Source organism: Lissotriton vulgaris, chromosome 3_1, assembly GCF_964263255.1.
Source record: "Lissotriton vulgaris chromosome 3_1, aLisVul1.2, whole genome shotgun sequence".
Taxonomy (NCBI): Eukaryota; Metazoa; Chordata; class Amphibia; order Caudata; family Salamandridae; genus Lissotriton; species Lissotriton vulgaris.
In genome coordinates this window covers 1,957,979,389-1,957,999,242 of record NC_141689.1, presented here as the reverse complement: position 1 = coordinate 1,957,999,242, position 19,854 = coordinate 1,957,979,389, and the positions used below count along the sequence as shown (strand labels likewise).

The following is a 19,854-nucleotide window of genomic DNA, read 5'->3' as shown; positions in this document are numbered from 1 at the left end:
ATCTATCTGACACGACGGATCTCCAGCCGGGGGGGGGGGAGGGGAGGGAATGCTGTATCCTGCCTCCCATGGGATGTCATGAACTGTGGATGACAAACTAAAGTGGCTTGCCAGCCACTGCACGGGGGTAGGAAGGAAATTGTAGGATTGCTGCCCTGTTGACCCCTGCAGTGACTGCCGGTAGTGCGCCCTTGGCCAGGAAGGGTCTGTGCTTTCTGATGTATCACTGCTTGGGAAGGCTAATGCTGCTTTAAGCCAGTCCCCTGGAATAGCCTCAGAATTTCCAAGATAGATGTGGAAATTGTTTCGCCAGCATCAATAATCCCAAAGAGTGTGCTTTGGCTTGGCTGTCTTTAAATCTCTCTAGCAGAGAGCCCGCCTTTTCCTCAAAAAGTCTGGAACCTATCAAAGAGCATTTCCATTAGGGATGCTTGCACATCACCAGAAAATCTGATTGACCTCATCCTCACATGCCTCATAAGCAAGACATTGTTGTCAGCCTTTCTGCCAAGGCAAACAGTAGTACCCAGGCCAGCACAATTATGTAATTTGCTGCTTCCTGTCCATCATGTATTATCCTAGCGAGAGAAACTCTAAGGTCCACATGAACCTCGACAGAGGAAGCCAGGCAGCCCTCATTCTCCAGGACCTTTAAGCAGCATCTGACACAGTCTCACACTCCATCCTCATCAGGCGCCTGCATGATATTGCATCGAAAGACCCACCCTCCACTGTTTCTGCTCCTTCTTAACGGATAGAACACAAGCTGTCAGCCTGGCACCTAACTCCTCAGAAGCCCGCAAACTCATCTGCGGAGTGCCTCAAGGTTCATCATTCAGCTCCACTCTCTTCGAAACATACATGATACCTCTGGCCAACATCATCTGCACATACAACATCAACTCCCTCTACTACGCCGATGACACACAACTCATACTCTGAGTCTCTGACAAGGACCGTCTCCCCCTCAACACAAGAAACAAGTTCCCCGCCAGCATACCGAAGTTGCTACTTGAATGAAAGCCAATTTCCACACTCAGCACTGATAAAACAGAAATAGTGATCTCTGGCAAACTAAACTCCAACTGGTGGTGGTCCGAATTCAGACCCACGCCTACCCACAGAGCCCAATACAGGAACTTCAAAGTAATCATCGACAGCAAACTGGACATGACCACACAAGTCAATGCTATCATTGAATCTTGCTTCCACACCCTGAAAATGCAAAGGAAAATCTTCAAATGGCTCCCAAGCAACACTAGGAAAACTGTCACTCATGCCTCAGTCAACAGCAAATTGGACTATGGGAAAACCCTCTATAAGACTACAAACCATTCAGAACTCGTTCTCACCCTCCCACACAAACCTCACATCACACCACACGTCAGGAAGCTCCACAGGCTACTGATACAGTAACACGCTCAATTCAAACTCCTCACACACACATTCAAGGCATTACACAACTCAGATCCCACCTACCTAACATGCACATTTAATTCCAAAACCATCCAGACACCTTCACTCCACAGGACTCTTACTTGCACGCATCCCACACATACAGAGAGCTAGATCAAGTGGACAAGCGTATGCTTACATCGCTCCTAAAGTGTGGAACGGCATTCCACTTCACATCAGAGCCTCCTTCACTCCTTTTAAATTCCACAAGATGCTCTAAACCAGGTTTTTCAATTGACCAATAAACCCTAAGCACGGCCAGGCACACACACCTGCTCAGCGCCACTATACCCTTGTGGGTGATATTGTGCTTTACAAATGCACATAATTTAGCGTTAGGAGCACCAGGTTTGAGTTAGGCTGTATAATGACCAGCCTTGCATTTTTTATCTCATAGTGTGACATTAGTTGAGCTTGGTCTGTCAGTTTGGGTCCAACACCGTGTTATCCATCATCCTCATTGGAGTCAAAATCCGCACCTTGGTGAGGGAACTGGATTGGTAGTGTGTACTGGAGTCAGTTAGGGTCCGGTATCAAGTCCCAATGAGACACACAGCATTGTGGGAAGACCAGCCAGCAGCAATCCGACTAGAGGCCACTGCAGCTCCATGAGGCCCGAAGGCAAGCCAGAGGGGACTGGAATTACACAAAGAAATACAGCATGGCCTCACTGAATGCCGGTATCTGCTGAGGGGGTTGATGATGGCCCATGACCAGAACCAAGGATTTTTAAGGAGCGTGATGTTTACCTTGATGCCCTTGCAGCTTCTCTTTTGACTTAGAGTGGTGGGATGGTGTTGAGTCTTGCTTCATCTTTTTGTATTTTTCTTTGGACTTCGAATAATCTGAAAACTTTGAGCAAGAATTGGATTGTTTACAGGAATGGCCTTGTGAATGGGACTGGGCCCGAGACTTAGGGCCGGAGCAGGACCTGAGCTTCGATTGCAATGCCTTCCTGTGTTCTCCAATATAAACCTTTGCCTCCTGCTCCTGGATCGTCTTTGGCTGCATAAGGACGCAGGTGTTGCACGAAAATTCATGACTGGAGCCCAGGCCTCAAAGGCCTACCTCGTGCAGATTGCTACAGACATCTGCTTCCTGTTGTCTCAGCATTTTGAAGCGGGTACTTTCCGAAGATGCCATGATTCCCTAGCACACTATTTACAAGTTGTTGGAGCTGTTGTAAGAATTACAAAAGTTGGGAGCAGAGCTCTAGATCCACATTAAAATGCACATATAGAAAGGCATTGACATCAGTATGTAGGGGTGTCGCTTTTATGCAAAGTCGCACAATAACACCTGCTGGCAGGCGGGAGCACAGATGTGGAAATCCTCCCGATCTAATCTCAGACTTTGGGATATTCTAAATGTGATGAATCTTTGGTTAAAATTAGCCATCAGAAACACTTATAACAATAATCATGGCTAATGATGTGTTTGGTGTCTATGGTCACTTGGCTTTGGTAATCTTTTCGCTTTTTCAGGTCTGCGTCAGTAGACTTTGTAATCTTTGCTAATTTACAGAGGTTTCCATCATGAATATACAATAACTGGTAATTTGGGATTCCATGTGGTTCTTTCTTGTATTTGGGCATTCTTCCTACCATCTGCTGGTAGCCAGGTTAATTATCAAACTGGCCTGTGGATCATCTTACCTGCCTAAAAGCCTCTTGTTGCAGTGTGTGTAACGCCTCCTGAAACTCTATATCCTTTTGCTTGATTCATACTACTTCACTACCTCTAAATGTATCCTGGCCCTCTATGCTCATAATTCCCAAGCACGTTCAGGGTTGTTTGCTTTGAAATATTTTGAAGCTTTCCAGCTGCTGTTTGGTCAAACGTTTGAAGGATAATTGCAGAATGAGAAAGGAATAATTTCTCCTCCTACCTAATTATGATCATCGCTCTTGCCAGTGTGGGGGGCTGGGTCTAATTTCTGGGCCGTTCAAGAATCTAAGCAATACTTAAGTATTTAGTGAAGGCCTTGCCTGTGACTTAACACACGTCTGTCCATTGGGAATTGCACAAAAGTAGAATCCTTCCTATGAATAATTGTAATCTTTGAGTGGCCAACAACTGGCTTTTGTTTATTACAGTAGTGGCTAAGGCAGTCATTGCTCCCTTTTTGGCTGCCTTAGTTGTTTGATGTTAGCAAATGACGTCTGTTACAGACTCAACAGACCACAGACAGCACTAAAGATGAAACACAAAGTGGGAGTGAAAGTCAGGCTTGTTAAATCTTTACGGCAATGTACTTCATTCCAATAGGACAGGCAGAAATAAAGGAAGAATTTAACAAGAGGCTAACAGGCTTTACAATGAGAAAAGTGGCTTACATACTTATTGGGGGCAAAGTGGATCTGATTTGGAAATTTTGCATAAAACCTGGGTTTTGGGGTTGCTGCCATAAAAATGTACACTTCACATATCTGGGTACAACCAAATTCAAACTGGCATAGCAAACTGTGATGTACCTTCTGGAGCAATAAGGATAGCAATATATTTTTTAAATTCTTAGACTGGAATGTTATGTTATGTTAACGGTTTTCTAAAGCGCACAAATTACTCTTTAGTCCCACCACTAGGATTGCTATCCTGACAGAAGTAGGAAAGATCAGGAGGTGACCCAGTCTGCAAAATGAGGAAAAGGAGGGCGCGAGACCAAATAGGATCTAGTTCCAAACCACTAGGAGAGATGACTTTCCTAAAAATGGCCTCAGTCGGTTCTAATATTAAGTGCAAGGGGAGAGTATTTCATAACCTGGCGGCACATACACCAAAAGAACAGCTGCCCATCAGGTCTTTCCTAGCCCTCGGAATAACCGCGCGTGCAGTAAATATGGTTTTACCAGCTTGCGCAATTAGCAAGGTCGTCTGTTGTTAAGGATTTTGAGACATAAGCACACAGCCTGGAAGCTAATATGCTACTCCAGAGGAAGCCAATGAAGTTCTGCCAAAGTTGGGGACATGTGTGCTCATCTTGGAAGATTTAAAAGAAGGCGGGCAGCTGCGTTTGGCACACTTTTCAACTTCTGGATTCAGTTTTTTGACAGTCCAATATACAGGCTGTTGCAATAATCCAATCTCAAGACTAGAGAGCATGTGTAACCACCTTCGTCTCAGACAAGAGAAGCAGATTGGAAACTTTTGCCATCATTTTTAGTATGGAAAAAACATTTCTCAGCCAAGCAGAAAATGGGGTCGTCAAAGGAATGACGTGCATCAAACCATATTCTGAGGTTCTTTACTTTAGGCTTGGGAAGGAGCCTAGTGTCTGCGGCCGCCATGCCAACCTCATTTCTGTTATCGTTCAGTTTTAGGCAGCTGGAACTCATCCATTCGGCCAGTTCTACTATACAGGATTTGAAACGCGCTACAGGTTCTCCCTCATCCTGGACAAGAGTGATAATCAATTGTATGTCATCGGCATAAGACACCATGGAGACATTGTATCTGCCAGGGGGGGGGGGGCATATAGATCTTGAATAAAGTAGGGCTTGGCGTAGATGCCTGGGGTATCGCCTGGGGAAAGACTTCTGAGGCATGAGGGGTCTGCACTACCTGAAAGGTACGACCTTGAAGAAAGGAGGTCAGCCACTTAACAGCCAAGTAACACTCCCCACAGCTGTGAAGCCTTTGTAACAGCAAACTGTGAGAAGCAGAGTCAAATGCCGCACTTAGATCCAACATGATCAAGGCGGTGGTGTGTCCTTTATCTGACAACGATCTGGGATTCTGAGGCCAATAACAGTGCAGATTCGGTGCTGTATTGAGTGCAGAAACCAGATTGAGACTCAAGCAACAAGTTGTTGGCTTCAATAAAATGAGCCAGTTGAGCACTGACATGTTTTTACGCAAGTTTGGCGAAGAACGGGAGAAGAGAGATGGGTCTGTGGTTTTCAAGTATGGCAGGGTATAGGGAGGGTTTTTTAAGGAGAGACTTGAAAATGGCATGCTTCCAGCGTTTGGGCAATGTACCGGAAGCCAAAGAGATGTTAAGAAGGTTACTCACTCCAGGCGAAATGGATTCTATGGCTAATTTCAGGATCTTAGGAGACGCATGGTCCTTGGGGGAACCTGATTTAATCCTGGTGGCTAGCACCCGTAGTTCTTCCGGGGAGGGGCAGATGAACTGGAAAGGCCATCAGTAGTGACTGGGTCTTCCCCCAAGGCTTCCTGGCTGCCAGATTCCCTCACAGATTCTAGAAATTGCTAATAAATACCAGACACCTTGTCATGGAAGAGTTGGGCAATGGAATTACAACTCTCTCGAGAAGGGGTAGCCTGTACGGCGACCCGATCTAACGATGTCAGGGATTTGACACTGGATAATAGTTTCCTTAAGGAGTTGTGAGCAGAAATAATTTTATCAGTGTTGAAGATCCCCCTGGCGGTGAGAATGCTTTAATGGTAAATTCTCTGTGCAGCATGATAGTCCTGTTTACTGCTAATGCTCTTAACTTTGCGCCAAGTGCGTTCCAGTTGTTTACAGGATTTGTTTACAGATAAGAGCTTGGCATTAAACCATTCCTCAGATGGCTTGGTTCTTCGTGCTACAAAATCTTTTAATGGGGCAACCCTATCGAGGGCTCCCGTTATCCAATTCTCCAAGAGCTAGCTGGCTGATTCACTATCCTTGCCAATCTGAAGCATATTGGACTGTAATGCCTCCTTTAAAGACTCTGGGGTAACCTTAGCCCACTTTTTGTTCTCATAGTTTCCGCCAGTCCTGTGTGTCGTGAGTGCTCTGGTGAGCCCTAATTGAAAGGGGACCAAATAATGATCCGACCACGGAATGGGAAGAGGAGTTCCAACAGACAAGGCCTGTTAGTTGGAAAAGACAAGGTCAAGCAGATGCCTAAAATAGGTGTCGATCTGGTGATCCGCTGTGACAGTTAATGAAAATCGAGATCTTTCATGAGAGAGACTGCAGCTGGTGTCCTCATAATAGAAGTACAGATCGCCTATACCACCAGGTCATTATAGAGTAAAGCATAAGAGGGCAGACAGTCAGATAATGAAAAAGCAAAATTTGTAGCAGGGCCAGGGGGCTGGTAAAGCTGCCAGCCATCCAGCATGTACTAGAGAATGCCAAGGTAAAAAAAGGAGGCCTCAGAATCTTTCAACTATGTGTCTGTAAACGAACAACTAATATAATATTTTAACATAATTGCAATATCCTCACCTCTATGGGGGAGCAATCCTTTCTAACAAGTGCATAGCCCTCAGGAATTGTGCTAAAGATAGCAGGCCGGAACTATCTGATAGCCATGTTTCCATTAAAAATAGCACGTCTGGGCTAAAATCCCTAAGTAGGTCAAAAATATCAGTCTTATGTTTGGCCAAGGACCGGCAGTTTAAGACAAGACACTCAGCCTTAGGCCCACTAGGTATTACCTGCTCGCTTGGAGAATGGGCCTGAGCTGCTTGATTAGCATGAACTTGCAGTTCGACATCCAGAGATTCCTCCGGCGATGTCCAAAACATGGCAACACTCGGAAGCTAACTCCGCCACCAACTCTGGAGTTCTTCACAGGAGTAATGTCTAAATGAGGGACCCGTCCGAGCAGGGGTTCTGGCCCCTGGCGCCATCTGGGTGCGGACGGGCTCACCTTTGGCACACCCGCTGGGCATCAGCACACTGGCTATTTCCTAAATAGCCCGCCTTCCAAGTGGGTGTGGCTAAGGTGCCGGCAAACAGAGCCTATAAACAATGGAGGGACAAAAGATCTCAAACCGAAGGCCAGCAGCCCCGCACCACACAGGAAGGCTTCCCTTCTTGAAGTTAGATACTGGGGAAAATAAAGTAGTTAAAATAACACAACTAAAAATAAGCATATGTGCTTAGTGTAAGGAAATACATTGCATTGTTTTTGTATGGTCATTCCCCAATTTATTTGACTGATGATACTGGCGTTTTTTGACTCTGAGAGTCCACTGAGGCCTGCTAACCAGACCTCTATGCTAGGGCCTTGACCTTAAAGTGTATATCTAATTGAATGTACCCAATTGGAAATGACTAACTTACCTGTAACTTCCTACTAAATGGTATCATGGTACCCAAGGAAAGTAAGTTAATAGGATACCCCAGGGTTTGCAGAACTGATTGTGCCACCCTGGTGGGGTGGACTAAAACAAGTCCCCCAGTCCACCACGGAGATAGGTAGAGCAGGTTTGCATTGCTAGACCGACTCTGCCACTGCAAGCAATTGCAAAGCCACCACCTTCCCTGGACATGTGTGTAAGTCACCTCAATAGCAGGCTTCCTGAGCCCTAAAGGCAGGGTGCAACATATGCAAACAAGGGAATGCATTTGTAATGTCATTGGCTGAGATGATGAGGAACTAACAACCCTCTGAAAAAGAAGCCTGGTCTATTTATAAATTGGCATTGTAAAATTTCACCTCATATCCTAATTTGCAGTGAAGAGTTCACCCTGGTGTATAATATGAGTGGGTTTACCGGGCAGAGTTCGGCCACAGAAATTTAGTAGGAAGCAGAGATTAACAGCACCACTGAGCAAGAAGGAAGCAGAAACAGTGATGATTAAATGCACAAAACAGCAAAGCCCCACATGCCTGTTGTGAGCTTTTTCCACTTTGCGAACAAGTAAACAACCAGCCCAAATCCTTCTCTTACCACTGATGTGCTGCCGAGCGGTGACGCAGGGCGGGGGAAGAGCAGGGTGGGTGGTAGCTTTACTACCCCCCACCCTGCCCCTCTCCCGCCCTGCGTCACCACCTGGCAGCACTCCCTCCAGAGGCTGCTACGGTGCTGAACAGCATCCATGCTGCTGTAAAACCTGGCTAAAAGATATATACATAGCCATTGGCACTCGCCTAGGCAAGACCTACTGGCTTTGCCAATGCTTGTCCTTATTGCACGTGAATAGATATCACTACTAGTCTATAATACGGAAAATATAGACAGGTTTGCGTACAGTTCTTGCAGTCTCCCAGGTATTATTACATCATGATTTTAAGCAATGGGGCACGGTGCTCAGCCCCACACCTAACCTCCCTGAGGCCGCTGCCCGAGCACGAGCAGACCTAGCCGGTGGCCCTGCGCGGCGGCTGTAGTTACTGCTCAGGGAGGACGCTCGGGGTGGCAGCTCCACGAGGCAGAACGCTTCCGCGCGCCAGATGTCGAGTGACAGTGGAGAGTCTGGGACAGCCGCGACTTTCAAGCTGACATCAAATAGAGAATGATGGCCGACAACATATTGCCTTTAATTGAAGAGAGATGAACCCCAGTTGCAAACAAATACATGAATATAATTATCTCTCTTCGCCAGCTGGAGGTGCAGAGCCAGATGGCAGTCGGTTCGCCAACTCAGGTTGTGTCTTCCATTCAAAAAACATGACATTTTTCCCCTCTGTTTGCCCCGGTGCCGGCGCAGCACGTGAAAAACAATTAACCTCTCGTCTAACAACCTGGGATTCTGTTGAAGTGGGCTTTGACTTTCTGCGTTGTGCTCCGCACGGAACATCTACGCTCTAATCCTTCCTGGTCACTGACCTTGGGCTCCAAATCGAACAGAATTCATTTCAGATTAAGTACGTCTGAACCCTGACCCGGGTTTTTCTTTTTCATTTACAGCGACATTCTTGCGTACTGACTGAGGTCTAATCCGCACCTATGCGCCCCTGTCCCCTCATTATGCAAGTAGGCGGCTACATTTCATGAAGTACAGGCGGCCGCGTGAAAGACAGGGGGATAATGTTCCGAATCCTGCAGCCGCTCAAATTACCTGAGGTGGAGCACCGCCAGACACTGATGCTGTCCACGCTGCTGTCTGATTAAAATTATGTAACTCTGGCACGTCAGACTCCCGTTCCTCAAACATATATAAGTATAAAACAAGCACTGTAGGGGAGAGGTCGGCGGCAGTGACGGTGCCTGCGAGAGGCTCATGTGGCGTCGCAAAAGTGAAAGCAGGAGCGCGAGAACAGACGCTGCTGACGCAGCCGTACACGCTCACAGCTCATGCCAGCAGCAAACGCGCGCTCACAATGCCAAATCCGAGACGGAAAATGCGCGCGTCCTGCTCGTGTCCACATATTCAGTAAGCATATAGGTATACTAAAGTATACAAGAGGTCCATCGCTACGCTCGACCTAAAAAGGCCAGTCCTCATGGGAGGTTATAAATAAAGACAAGGCGGAACTAAGGAGGGACTAACAAGCCTAATAACAAATCAGAAGTCAGCATTTACGAAGGGCAATAACACAAGCCAATGACAAATATGGGCAGAGAGTGGGGGCAGGGTTTCTATTCCATATTCCAATAGAGCATGCGGCAGAGCAGCGCATGAGCTGCCCAGGCTCGACCTAAAAAGTAAAAGGGCTACTTTTCAGTCCTACCTGGACTAAGAAAATCTTTCCATTTCACATTGAAAAGATACCTTACAACATCCCTACGCACAGGAGGAATGGTCCCTGTTTCCGTAGGTAGAACAGGCGAAACTATAACAACTCTTATTCAACACCAAGTGGAAAATGGCATAACACGTTTTGTAGCAGGTTGACAACTTACTTATAAAGAAGAATTTGTAGTCTGCGATTACTCCAACTAACAGCTTTGCTCTAAGGCCTGAATACCTCATAACTCATAACACCATTTCCGTTTACTACTCTCTGAAGCATCAATACAATTGATACAGAGGATTTTGGCCTATCAATGGCCCACAAAGGCTGGAGGAAATGGCAAAAATGACAGGGACCTGAACTGCTCTACTTCTCACAAGAGTGAGCGCCTGCATGACCTGCAAAATGGTTCCTTGTAGCAGTGTTCGAACGGGTGTCAGCAGAAATAGCATTCAGTCAGAATAACGTTTTTTTTAAATTGGATTTTATATAGCGCAAACTCAATCCTTAGGGTATCAGAGCGCTTTACATGAGCACCAGTTGTGTTACAGACAGACACATTAATTTTGTTAGGCACAGGGAGATTAAGTGATTTGCCAGAATCACAGGATGTGGAGTGTCCCTGCTGAGGTCGACCGCTCTCACCGTTAAGCCACATCCTCTTCCCAAGTACACGATTTAGCTTCATAGACACATTGTCTATTACAAGAGTGTATTTTTAGTTAATTATGGTCGATGTTGCTTGTGACACACTGACCTAATATGGCCTGTGGCTTTAGACACTAAACATAGTCCAAAGAGGAATTCAAAGCTGTTGAGCCTTTAGACAGTTCACTTAGTATAGGAATACCCTACACATCAGAATGTGCAGCAAAGAAACACATGGAAGAATATTGTGCTTTTGACCTACCCTTCCCCCTGTAGGGCAGTTGAAAAAGGTCCAGCAGACTATAAGGTCTTACCATCTGCATTATGATAGTGTAGAGAAGCCAGGTTAAATAGGGTGGCGTTGGGGTTTCACATAGTTTGGCCCATTGACTTACATTTATCACATTCATTACAACAGAGAGTGTGCAGTTGGTGCTCTTAGGTATTAGGTATAATTAAGGTTTAAAATGTAGAAGAATATCACACAGAGTTTCGGAACAACTAAGCAAATTCAGAAACAATAAGGACAACGTCCTGAGACAGAAACTCTCAAAACTTGTGACAGGCATAGTCAATCTTAACAGAAATCTGACACTAAGGAGTCGAAAGGACCTCAAATCCTCCAACATCCAAGGAGAAGGATCTGACATGCGTCGAGAAACTGTGCAATGAAGTAAGAGTCTGTGATATGAAGGGATTGGCATACATACTACCTTCCTATGCTTTTTGACACTTTGGAAATATTACTTTTGAAAGGTGTTAATTCTGACAGTGCTGATCTATGCAAATAACCTCATGGGAGAAAAATGAACCGCTTCTTTTAGAGCTGTTTTAGTAGATTACGTAAAAGTACCTTGAGAGTTGGTGAAGAGCCAACATACACAGGAGGAGGATTTCCTTGCCAACCGTGGAGACGGTAGATGTGACCAACACGAGAACAAGGTGTGAAGAGCAACTTTCCACCACACTGCCAAATCTACATGGATAAAGAGAAAATGGAAAATAACGTTTTAAATGCAAACAAAAGTGACGCTGTGAAGGAAGCATTTAGCACTAGAAGTTCATAAGTTTAAATCGTTTTAGAAAGCATAACTTTGAAAAGAATACTTTACTGTGTCCTTAAATTGTAGGTAATGCCAGACAGCGCCTGCAAAAATTTTCTCCACCTGTGCTTCATCCATAGCAAAATAACAATAATACATCTCACATTTCTTACACTACAGCAAGTGCTGATATTGAAGAATTCTTGGTTTCTTAAAAGTAACGTAGACAGTTAAGCCATTGATATTGCAATTTCTGAAACGGATGCTACAGAAAAGAAGGCTTTGTAAAAAGAGACAGCCTATGCATCTGTGAGTTCATTTGTTTACCTCACACTCTCAATTGCTGTTCAATTTAGAATGATGATGTGCTCACTGAAAAGATGTGTGACACAGAACTGCACATTTTTGTCACTCTTTGACGGGGTAGAATCAGAATCTATGAACTTGTCCAAAAACTCTCTCTCGGAGTCTGCTTAACTGACCTCGTCAGTGAACTGCTTCCCTCCCTTCGCAGCTACGCCTGGTAGCTGCTGCCCCTGCATGTCCACTAACCCTTGCTGGTTGGTGTTCGGGGTCTCCTCCACCCGAAGGCTCCTGCCTGCGCCTCATCCCTGGTGGGCTAGTGAGGAGCATGTTTGCTCTGTAGCTGATCTGCCTTCTGTCCTTGTACTTTTTACCTCTGACTCTTTCTGCCTCTTTTTACCCTCTGCATTCTTTTTGACTTTTTCTCGGTTTTTCCCCCCTTTTTCTGCTTACTTTTTCACTATTTCTCCACTCTCTTCTTTTGTACACTGCCCCTGCTGCTGCTCTAACCTTGCGGCCCGTCCCATTTCAACGCCGCGTTTCCTAGCTCCCGCTTCCTGCCTCCCAGCCACCACATAATGGGGGTCGCTGCACCAAGTAATGAGCAATTCCACTGACCTGATCATTGAACTGCTTCCCTCCCTGCGCAGCTCATGCTGGTAGCTGTTGCCACTGCAGGTCCACTGACTCTTGCTGGTTGGCGTTCAAGGTCCTCCTCCACCCACAGGCGCCTCCCTGCGCCTCCCTGCGCCTCATCCTTGGCGGGCTAGTGGGGAGCATCTTTGCTCTGCTGCTGGTCTGCCTTCTGTCCTTGTGCTTTCTGCCTCTTTCCCCCCTCTGTCTCTGCACTCTTTTTTGCTTTTTCTAATTTTCCTCCTTTTTTTCTTACTTTTTCACTTTAGCTAAGCTCTCTCGCTCTCTTCTTTTGCGCAGTTCCCCCACCACTGCTCGACTCCAACCCCCTGCAGGTGCCACATTTACCGCCTCTTAGCCACTACTTAATAGTGCTCAATGTGCAACTGCGCAGTCAGTATGCCAAAGGTAAGCCGGTCTGGGCCCATCTGCACCTGGACTGCGCCACAGACCCTGTTTCTCGGAACTTCCATTGATACAACGCCAGCATCCTCCTCGCAATCAACACAGGACGTCACGCTGCCTGCCACAACGTGTCGCCGAAGGACACCCAAAGACCCATCACATGCCGAAATTGCAGCTGCACCCTCACCCATCACCGCCCTCCAGTCTCTCCGGCCATCCGTTCAACCCACAGTGCACCCGCCTGGCTCAGCTGCATCCTCCTCAAAACGCACTTCCTCCACAAACATACCATAAAAATCTGAGCCCTTCTCGACTCCGTCTCCCCCAACATCGTTTTCCTGATGGAAACCTGGACAAAGCCCAGCTCGGGCCGAATCCCGCCAGCGCCATCCAAGACGGCTAGCAGATCACTCGCAAGTACGGCACCGACTGACCAGGAGGGGGATGCATCGCCATCGTTCACAAGAACTCCATCCGCCTGACCACCCACTCGGACGACCCTACCACAACCATGGAACATCTCCACTTCCAAGTCCAGACCAACACCACTCTCCGCGGCACCCTCGTCTAAAGACCTCTAGGCACCGCTCGCTCTTCACCGACGCCATCATTGATTTCATCGCACCCCGTGACCTCGCATCTACAGATTATATCCTACTCAACCTCAACTTCCACCTGGACAACCCCAATGACCAGAACACTGCATCACTTCTCCGACCAAGCAGCAGGACACATGCTCGACCCAGTCTTCTCCGCCACCGAAAATATCTCCTAAAGCAACATCTCCAAACTCCTCTGGGCCAAACACAACCGCATGCATTTCGCTTTCACCAAACCCATCTTACTCCACCACACCTACCACCCCCTGCCATAGCTGCAACAAGATCACCAAAGAACATCTCACCGTCTCCCTCAGCACAACCACTCTGCCAACATGCACAGATACCAACGCCACAGCACGCAACCTCCACCAATGGATCTCCAACTGTTCAGACACGCTGGCGTCCCATCATGAAAGAACCCAGGAAGCAACACTCCAAGAAAACCAGCTGGTTCACTGCCACCCTCCACAAGTCCAGACACACTTGTAGACAGCTCTAGAAGAGATGGAGGACAACAAAACCCCGGAAGGCCACATAGCCTTCGAAGCCACCGTCACCGCACACCACCTCCTCCTCAAAACTACTAAGAAAACGGCCCTCCAAGACAGAATCAACGCCAACGCACACAAGGAATATGCTACTTACCAGTATGCATCTGTTCTTGGCATGAAGGGCTGCTGACATTCATATCTGTGCATAGATCGCCGCCTAGTGTTGGGTCCGGATGATTGCACATTGTTGTCCTGGAAGAGTCTTCGAAGTATCACAAGATAGGTGGCTCCTCCCCTGGACTACAGTGCGCATGGGCATCCTCTCCATCACCAGATTGTTTTTCGCCATTGTGGCAGAGATGGAGTGTAATACTGAAAGTGATGACCATGCCTGAAAAGGATTCTGATAGCTGCAGCTGCGACAGGCACCGGGGAGGAGGGCGGGCGATATGAATGTCAGCAGCCCTTCATGCCAAGAACAGATGCATACTGGTAAGTAGCATATTCCATTCGAGGCATGAGGGCTGCTGAATTCATATCTGTGCATAGAATAAATAGCAGTGTCCTCCTTACCGGCGGGTGCCCGTGCCAGCTGCAGCAGTCTGAAAGAGAGTTCTGAGAACAGCCTGTCCTACAGCAGCTTGCTGCTTGGAGTGTACATCTACGCAGTAGTGTTTGGTAAATGTATGTATGGTGGTCCATGTGGCTGCGCTACATATGTCCTCTAGAGGAATATTACCCAGGAAAGCCATGGAGGCCCCCATCTTGCGTGTGGAATGCGCTCTAGGGGGAACTGTTAATGTGAGCTTAGCTTTCTGATAACAGATCTGGATACATTTAACAATCCACCTGGCTATACCTGACTTGGAGATAGGGTTGCCTTTATGTTGTGGAGAGAATGCAACAAACAGCTGTTTAGTCTTTCGAAAGTCTTTTGTCCTGTCGATGTAATACAGGAGAGCTCTTTTGACATCCAAGGTGTGCAGTGCTCTGTCTGCCACTGAATCTGGGTTAGGAAAGAAAACTGGCAGTTCTATATTCTGGTTAAGGTGGAACTGCGAAACCACCTTTGACATGAATTTAGGGTTGGTGCGAAGCACCACTCTATTTGCATGGATTTGCAGGTAGGGTTCCTGAATTGTGAGGGCTTGCAGTTCACTGACCCTCCGCAGCGATGTAATAGCTATTAGGAAGGCCACCTTCCAGGTGAGGAACTGTATTTCACAGGAATGGAGTGGCTCAAAGGGCGGCCCCATGAGTCTGGTGAGAACGATATTTAAGTTGCAGACTGGCGAAGGGGGGTGTCTGGGAGGGATTACTCTCTTAAGTCCTTCTAAAAAGGCTTTAATGCAGGTACACTGAAAACGGAAAGGTGCTGCCGGTTTTGAAGGTAAGCGGCTATGGCCGCCAGATGGATCCTGATGGAACTGTATGCCAGGTTGCATTGGTACAGATGCAATAAGTAACATATGATGTTTTGCGTAGATGCGTCCAACGGATTAATGCTATTGTTGGAGCAGTAAATAACAAACCGCTTCCATTTGGCCTCATAGCAGGCCCTGGTAGTCGGTCGTCTTGCCTCCTTGATGATGTTCATGCACTCAGGAGGCAAGTTCAGGTATCCAAACTCTATGACCTCAGGAGCCAAATCGCAAGGTTCAACTGTTGGGGATCTGGGTGCTGAATGTCGCCATGGCTCTGAGTGAGGAGGCTGGGAGTGAGGCGCAGCCGTTGGTGAGGCACCACTGAAAGTTCCAGGAATGTGGTGTACCAAGCTTGCCGTGCCCACGTTGGAGCAACCAGGATGAGTGTCACGGAGTGCTGTCGCAGTTTGCGCGCCACCAGAGGTATGAGGGGGGCTGGCGGAAAAGCGTACGCAAATCTGCCTGACCAGTTCATCCATATCACATTGCCCTGAGACTGCGGGTGTGGGAACCTGGCGGCGAAGTTTGGGCATTTTGCGTTCTCGCTTGTGGCGAAGAGGTCGATGTCTGGATGACCCCACTGTTGGAAGTACGGATGGAGAACCGACGGGTGGATCTCCCACTCGTGCATCTGATGACTGTGTCTGCTGAGCAGGTCCGCCATTTGGTTGTCGACACCCGGGAGATGCTCCACCATGAGGAAGATGTTCCTCTGAATGGCCCACTTCCACATGCTCTGGGCTAGGTGAGACAGCTGCGGGGAGTGCGTGCCTCCCTGCTTCTGGATGTAATACATGGCGGTCATGTTGTCCGTCCGGACTAACACGATCTTGTTGCACAGGTGCAACTTGAATGCCTTCAGTGCCATGAAGATCGCCATCAGTTCCAACACATTGATATGCATCCTCTGCTGTTGTGCTGTCCATAGTCCCTGCACTGTGTAGTGGAGGACATGCGCTCCCCAACCCTGGAGAGATGCGTCCGTCGTTAACACTATCTGTGGGACAGGCTCTTGGAACGGTCGTCCCCTGCAAAGGTTTTGTGGGTTCCACCAATGCAGAGAGTTGTAAGCACGACCGGTCACCAACACTAGGTCTTTTAGATGGCCATGAGCCTGGTTCCACTGACGGGCTAAGCATTCTTGAAGGGGTCGCATGTGCAGCCTCGCGTGCGGGACAATGAATATGCAAGATGCCATCATGCCGATCAGTTGCATGAAAACCTGCGCTGGGAGGGATCGCTGAGGTTGGAACCTCCGGATGAGCGTTTGCATGCTGTTGACCCTGGCTGGGTTCGGCTGCGCCGTGGCCGACTGGGTGTTCAGTGTTGCCCCCAGGTACTGTTGCACATGGGCTGGCTGCAGGTGAGACTTTGCGTAGTTGAGAGAGAACCCCAGACTGTGAAGGAGGTTAAGGGTCCGCGACATGTCGCGGCCGCACTGCATGGCAGATTTGGCCTGCACGAGCCAGTCGTCCAGGTAGGGATACACGTGAACACCTTCCCTGCGAAGGTGCGCTGCCACAGTCACCAAGCACTTGGTGAAAACTCTGGGAGCAGTAGTGACCCCGAACGGCAGAACCTTGAATTGGTAATGCTGACTGTTGATTGTGAACCTGAGATATTTTTTGTGACTCGGGTGAATGGGAATGTGGAAATACGCATCCTTGAGGTCCAGGGTGGCTAGGAAGTCGCCCTGACGGAGCAGCGGCAGGACTTGTTGTAAGGTTAGCATGTGAAAGTGCTCCGAAAGGATGTATTGGTTGAGTGGTCTGAGGTCTAGAATGGGCCGCAGGGACCCGTCCTTCTTCGGAATCAAGAAGTACAGGGAGTACACCCCTGCACCCCTTTCTTCGGCAGGCACGAGTTCTATGGCTCCTTTTTGCAGCATGGAGAGTACTTCTTGCTGCAATAAGAGCGAGTGCTCTGCGGACATAGGACGGTTTCTTGGGGGTATGTTGGGGGGGGGTGGAGGTTAGTTCTAGACAATAGCCGTAACGGATAAGTTGTCTCACCCACCTGTCTGTTGTGATGTTTTCCCAGAGTGGCAGGAACTGCTGGAGTCTCCCCCCGACAGGTGTTAGATGGTCGGGGGGCAGTGACAAGAAGTCACTGTTTGTTGGGAGTAGAGGACCTGGCGTTGTTATTGCCGTGGCCTCTCCCTTTGGCGCTGTTCCCACGGTATCCACCTCTGGTGTTTTTTGTGTAGGCAGATTGCGTGTTGCCCTTGGCGTACTGGGAATGCTGTAGAACCTGTCCTCTTGTTGCTCCCCTGTTACCGGAGCGACGAAAGGAACTGCCCCGAAACTGCTGTGACTGGAGAGCCCCCAGGGGTTTCACTGTCTCAGTGTCTTTTTTCATTTGCTCAAGTGTTGTGTCAACTTCTGGTCCAAACAGGAAGTCCGGATTAACCGGCTGATTGAGAAGAGTAGTTTGGATCTCGGATTTAAACCCTGAGATGCGCAGCCATGCATGGCGACGCAGCATCACGCTAGTATTGACTGCCCTCGCTGCAGTGTCTGCTGCATCCAGTGCGCATTTGATTGACGCATTGGAGACCAGTGTTCCCTCTTGTATAACCATTTCCGCTGCCTCTCTGTACATATCAGGCATGTGCTGCATTAATTGTTCTAGGGTGTCGTAGTGCGCCCTGTCGTACCTAGCCAACAGGGCCTATGTATTGGCTATTCTCCAAATGTTAGCGGCTTGCGCTGCCACACGCGTCCCAGACGCTTCAAAGATTTTGGACTCTTTGTCCGGAGGGGGAGCGTCACCAGCTGATTGAGAGTTAGCCCTTTTGCGTGCATTAGCCACCACGAGGGAGTCCAAGGGGAGCTGGCCTTTGATATAGGTGGGGTCCACTGGGGCAGGCCTGTATTTCTTGTCAATCTGGGGATTGATAACCCTGGCTTTGGTTGGCTCCTTGAAAATGGCTGTCGCATGCTTGAGGACCCCCTTAAGCATGGGCAGAGACTTGGTGGAGCGTTCAGATGTGGAGAAGGTGTCAAATAAGAAATCCTCATCCACTGGCTCAGCATGCATTTCGACGTCATGGTTGAGAGCTGCCCGCTCTATTAATGCATTGAATGCTGTAGTGTCCTCAGTTGGAGATGGTTTCACAATGTAGGACTGAGAGTCTGGAGCGGTATGGGGGTCATCAGGGTCATCGCCTTGATCTCCTGCTCCTGACCATTGATTTGAGACATCCTGATCAGTGTCAGTATTGTAAGAGAAGGCCATTTGGCCATAGTCCGCATTCAAGTCCTCCTCACTCTGTGTTGGAGAATGAACAGTATGGTGCGAGTAGTCCTGAAGATGTTCAACAAGAACCGGAGAGGTGGTGGAGACCATCTTCTTTTTGAGGGGAATCCTGTAACCTTCCAAAGGATGTTCAGGCGCTATCTTCCGCTTGTGGACGGTAAGCCTGCCCGACTCCGAGTCAATAAACAGTTTTGTCTGGTTGTCGTAAGAAGGCTCATGATAGACGACCTGTGCATGTGAGGACACTGTCGCTATCTTGGAAGCCTCAAGATGCTTTGGCCGGGCCGTGGGCGGAAGGCCAAACTTAAGTGGCGTCGATTCCGTATGCTTCGAACCTGAAGCGCCTTTTTCGGGTCTCTTCGACGCCTGTGTAGGCCGCTCGCTTGACCGCGTCGAATCGAGCTCCCGGCGCGGTGCGCCTCCATCCTTGGATGTCGACGATAATTTCGGGGCGTCCTTGGCCCTCTTCGCCAGCCCAGTCTTGAGTCCTGAGAGGGGTGGCTGGAGACCTTTTCCCAACGGAAATCCTTTGCCCTTCTCGCCATGTTTGGTCGTCGACGCCGGCACCGACGCTGAGGCCTTCGAGGCGACGTTCTTGGTGGCCGAGCCCTGCTTCGAAGTCCCAGTCTTGGCGCCGACGGGTATCTTCGGCGTAGAAGGATCGTCGACAACCTTCGAGGTGGTCGTCGACGTCGAACCAACCACCATCTTGAGTAGTTTCGGTTTCGATTTCGGCTCCGTCTGTTTCGGTTTCGATTTCGCTGAATCGACCGATGGCTCCTTTGAAAGGGTCTTAGCCTGGCTTTTTCGCGGGGCTGTAGACCGAGGGGATGGATCTTGGCTAAGGCCTTTCGGCGATACCTCGACCGGAGCCGGAGAGGGCTGAATGTTAATGATAGGCCCCGGAACTGCGGGCGGACTTGGTTCTCCACCGGAGTCGTCATCAACGGCCGCAAGGGCCTGATCGTTGTCCCCTACCTCGACGACGTCTTGGTCGTGGACGAACTCTTCATCTGGCTCGTCCACCTCGAAATTGGAGTCCTGCTCTGACGCCGGTTCCGATATTTCTTCGGGAACGTCTTCTTCCGCCTCTTCCTCATCCTGGAAGAGTTCCTCGTCCCCGGCATCGAAGATGTTTGCAGGTGCTGGAGCCGACTGCTGGGCCGACTGCCTCGCCGCGCGTCGAAGTTTAATAGTCTTCTTTGAGCGGAACCTTGAGCAGGAGA

The 19,854-nt window shown here is 48.6% G+C and overlaps 1 protein-coding gene across 2 annotated transcripts in view; it reads right to left on the bottom strand.

Moving 5' to 3' along the window:
* The window catches only part of GALNT7 (polypeptide N-acetylgalactosaminyltransferase 7), a 579,585-nt gene that overhangs the window by 125,009 nt on the left and 434,722 nt on the right, over positions 1-19,854 (bottom strand). For both annotated transcript variants that reach the window (XM_086962434.1, XM_086962435.1), the window contains exon 8: positions 11,323-11,445. In XM_086962434.1, the coding sequence (XP_086818560.1) occupies positions 11,323-11,445 (123 nt within the window). The remainder of the gene's footprint in view (positions 1-11,322; positions 11,446-19,854) is intronic.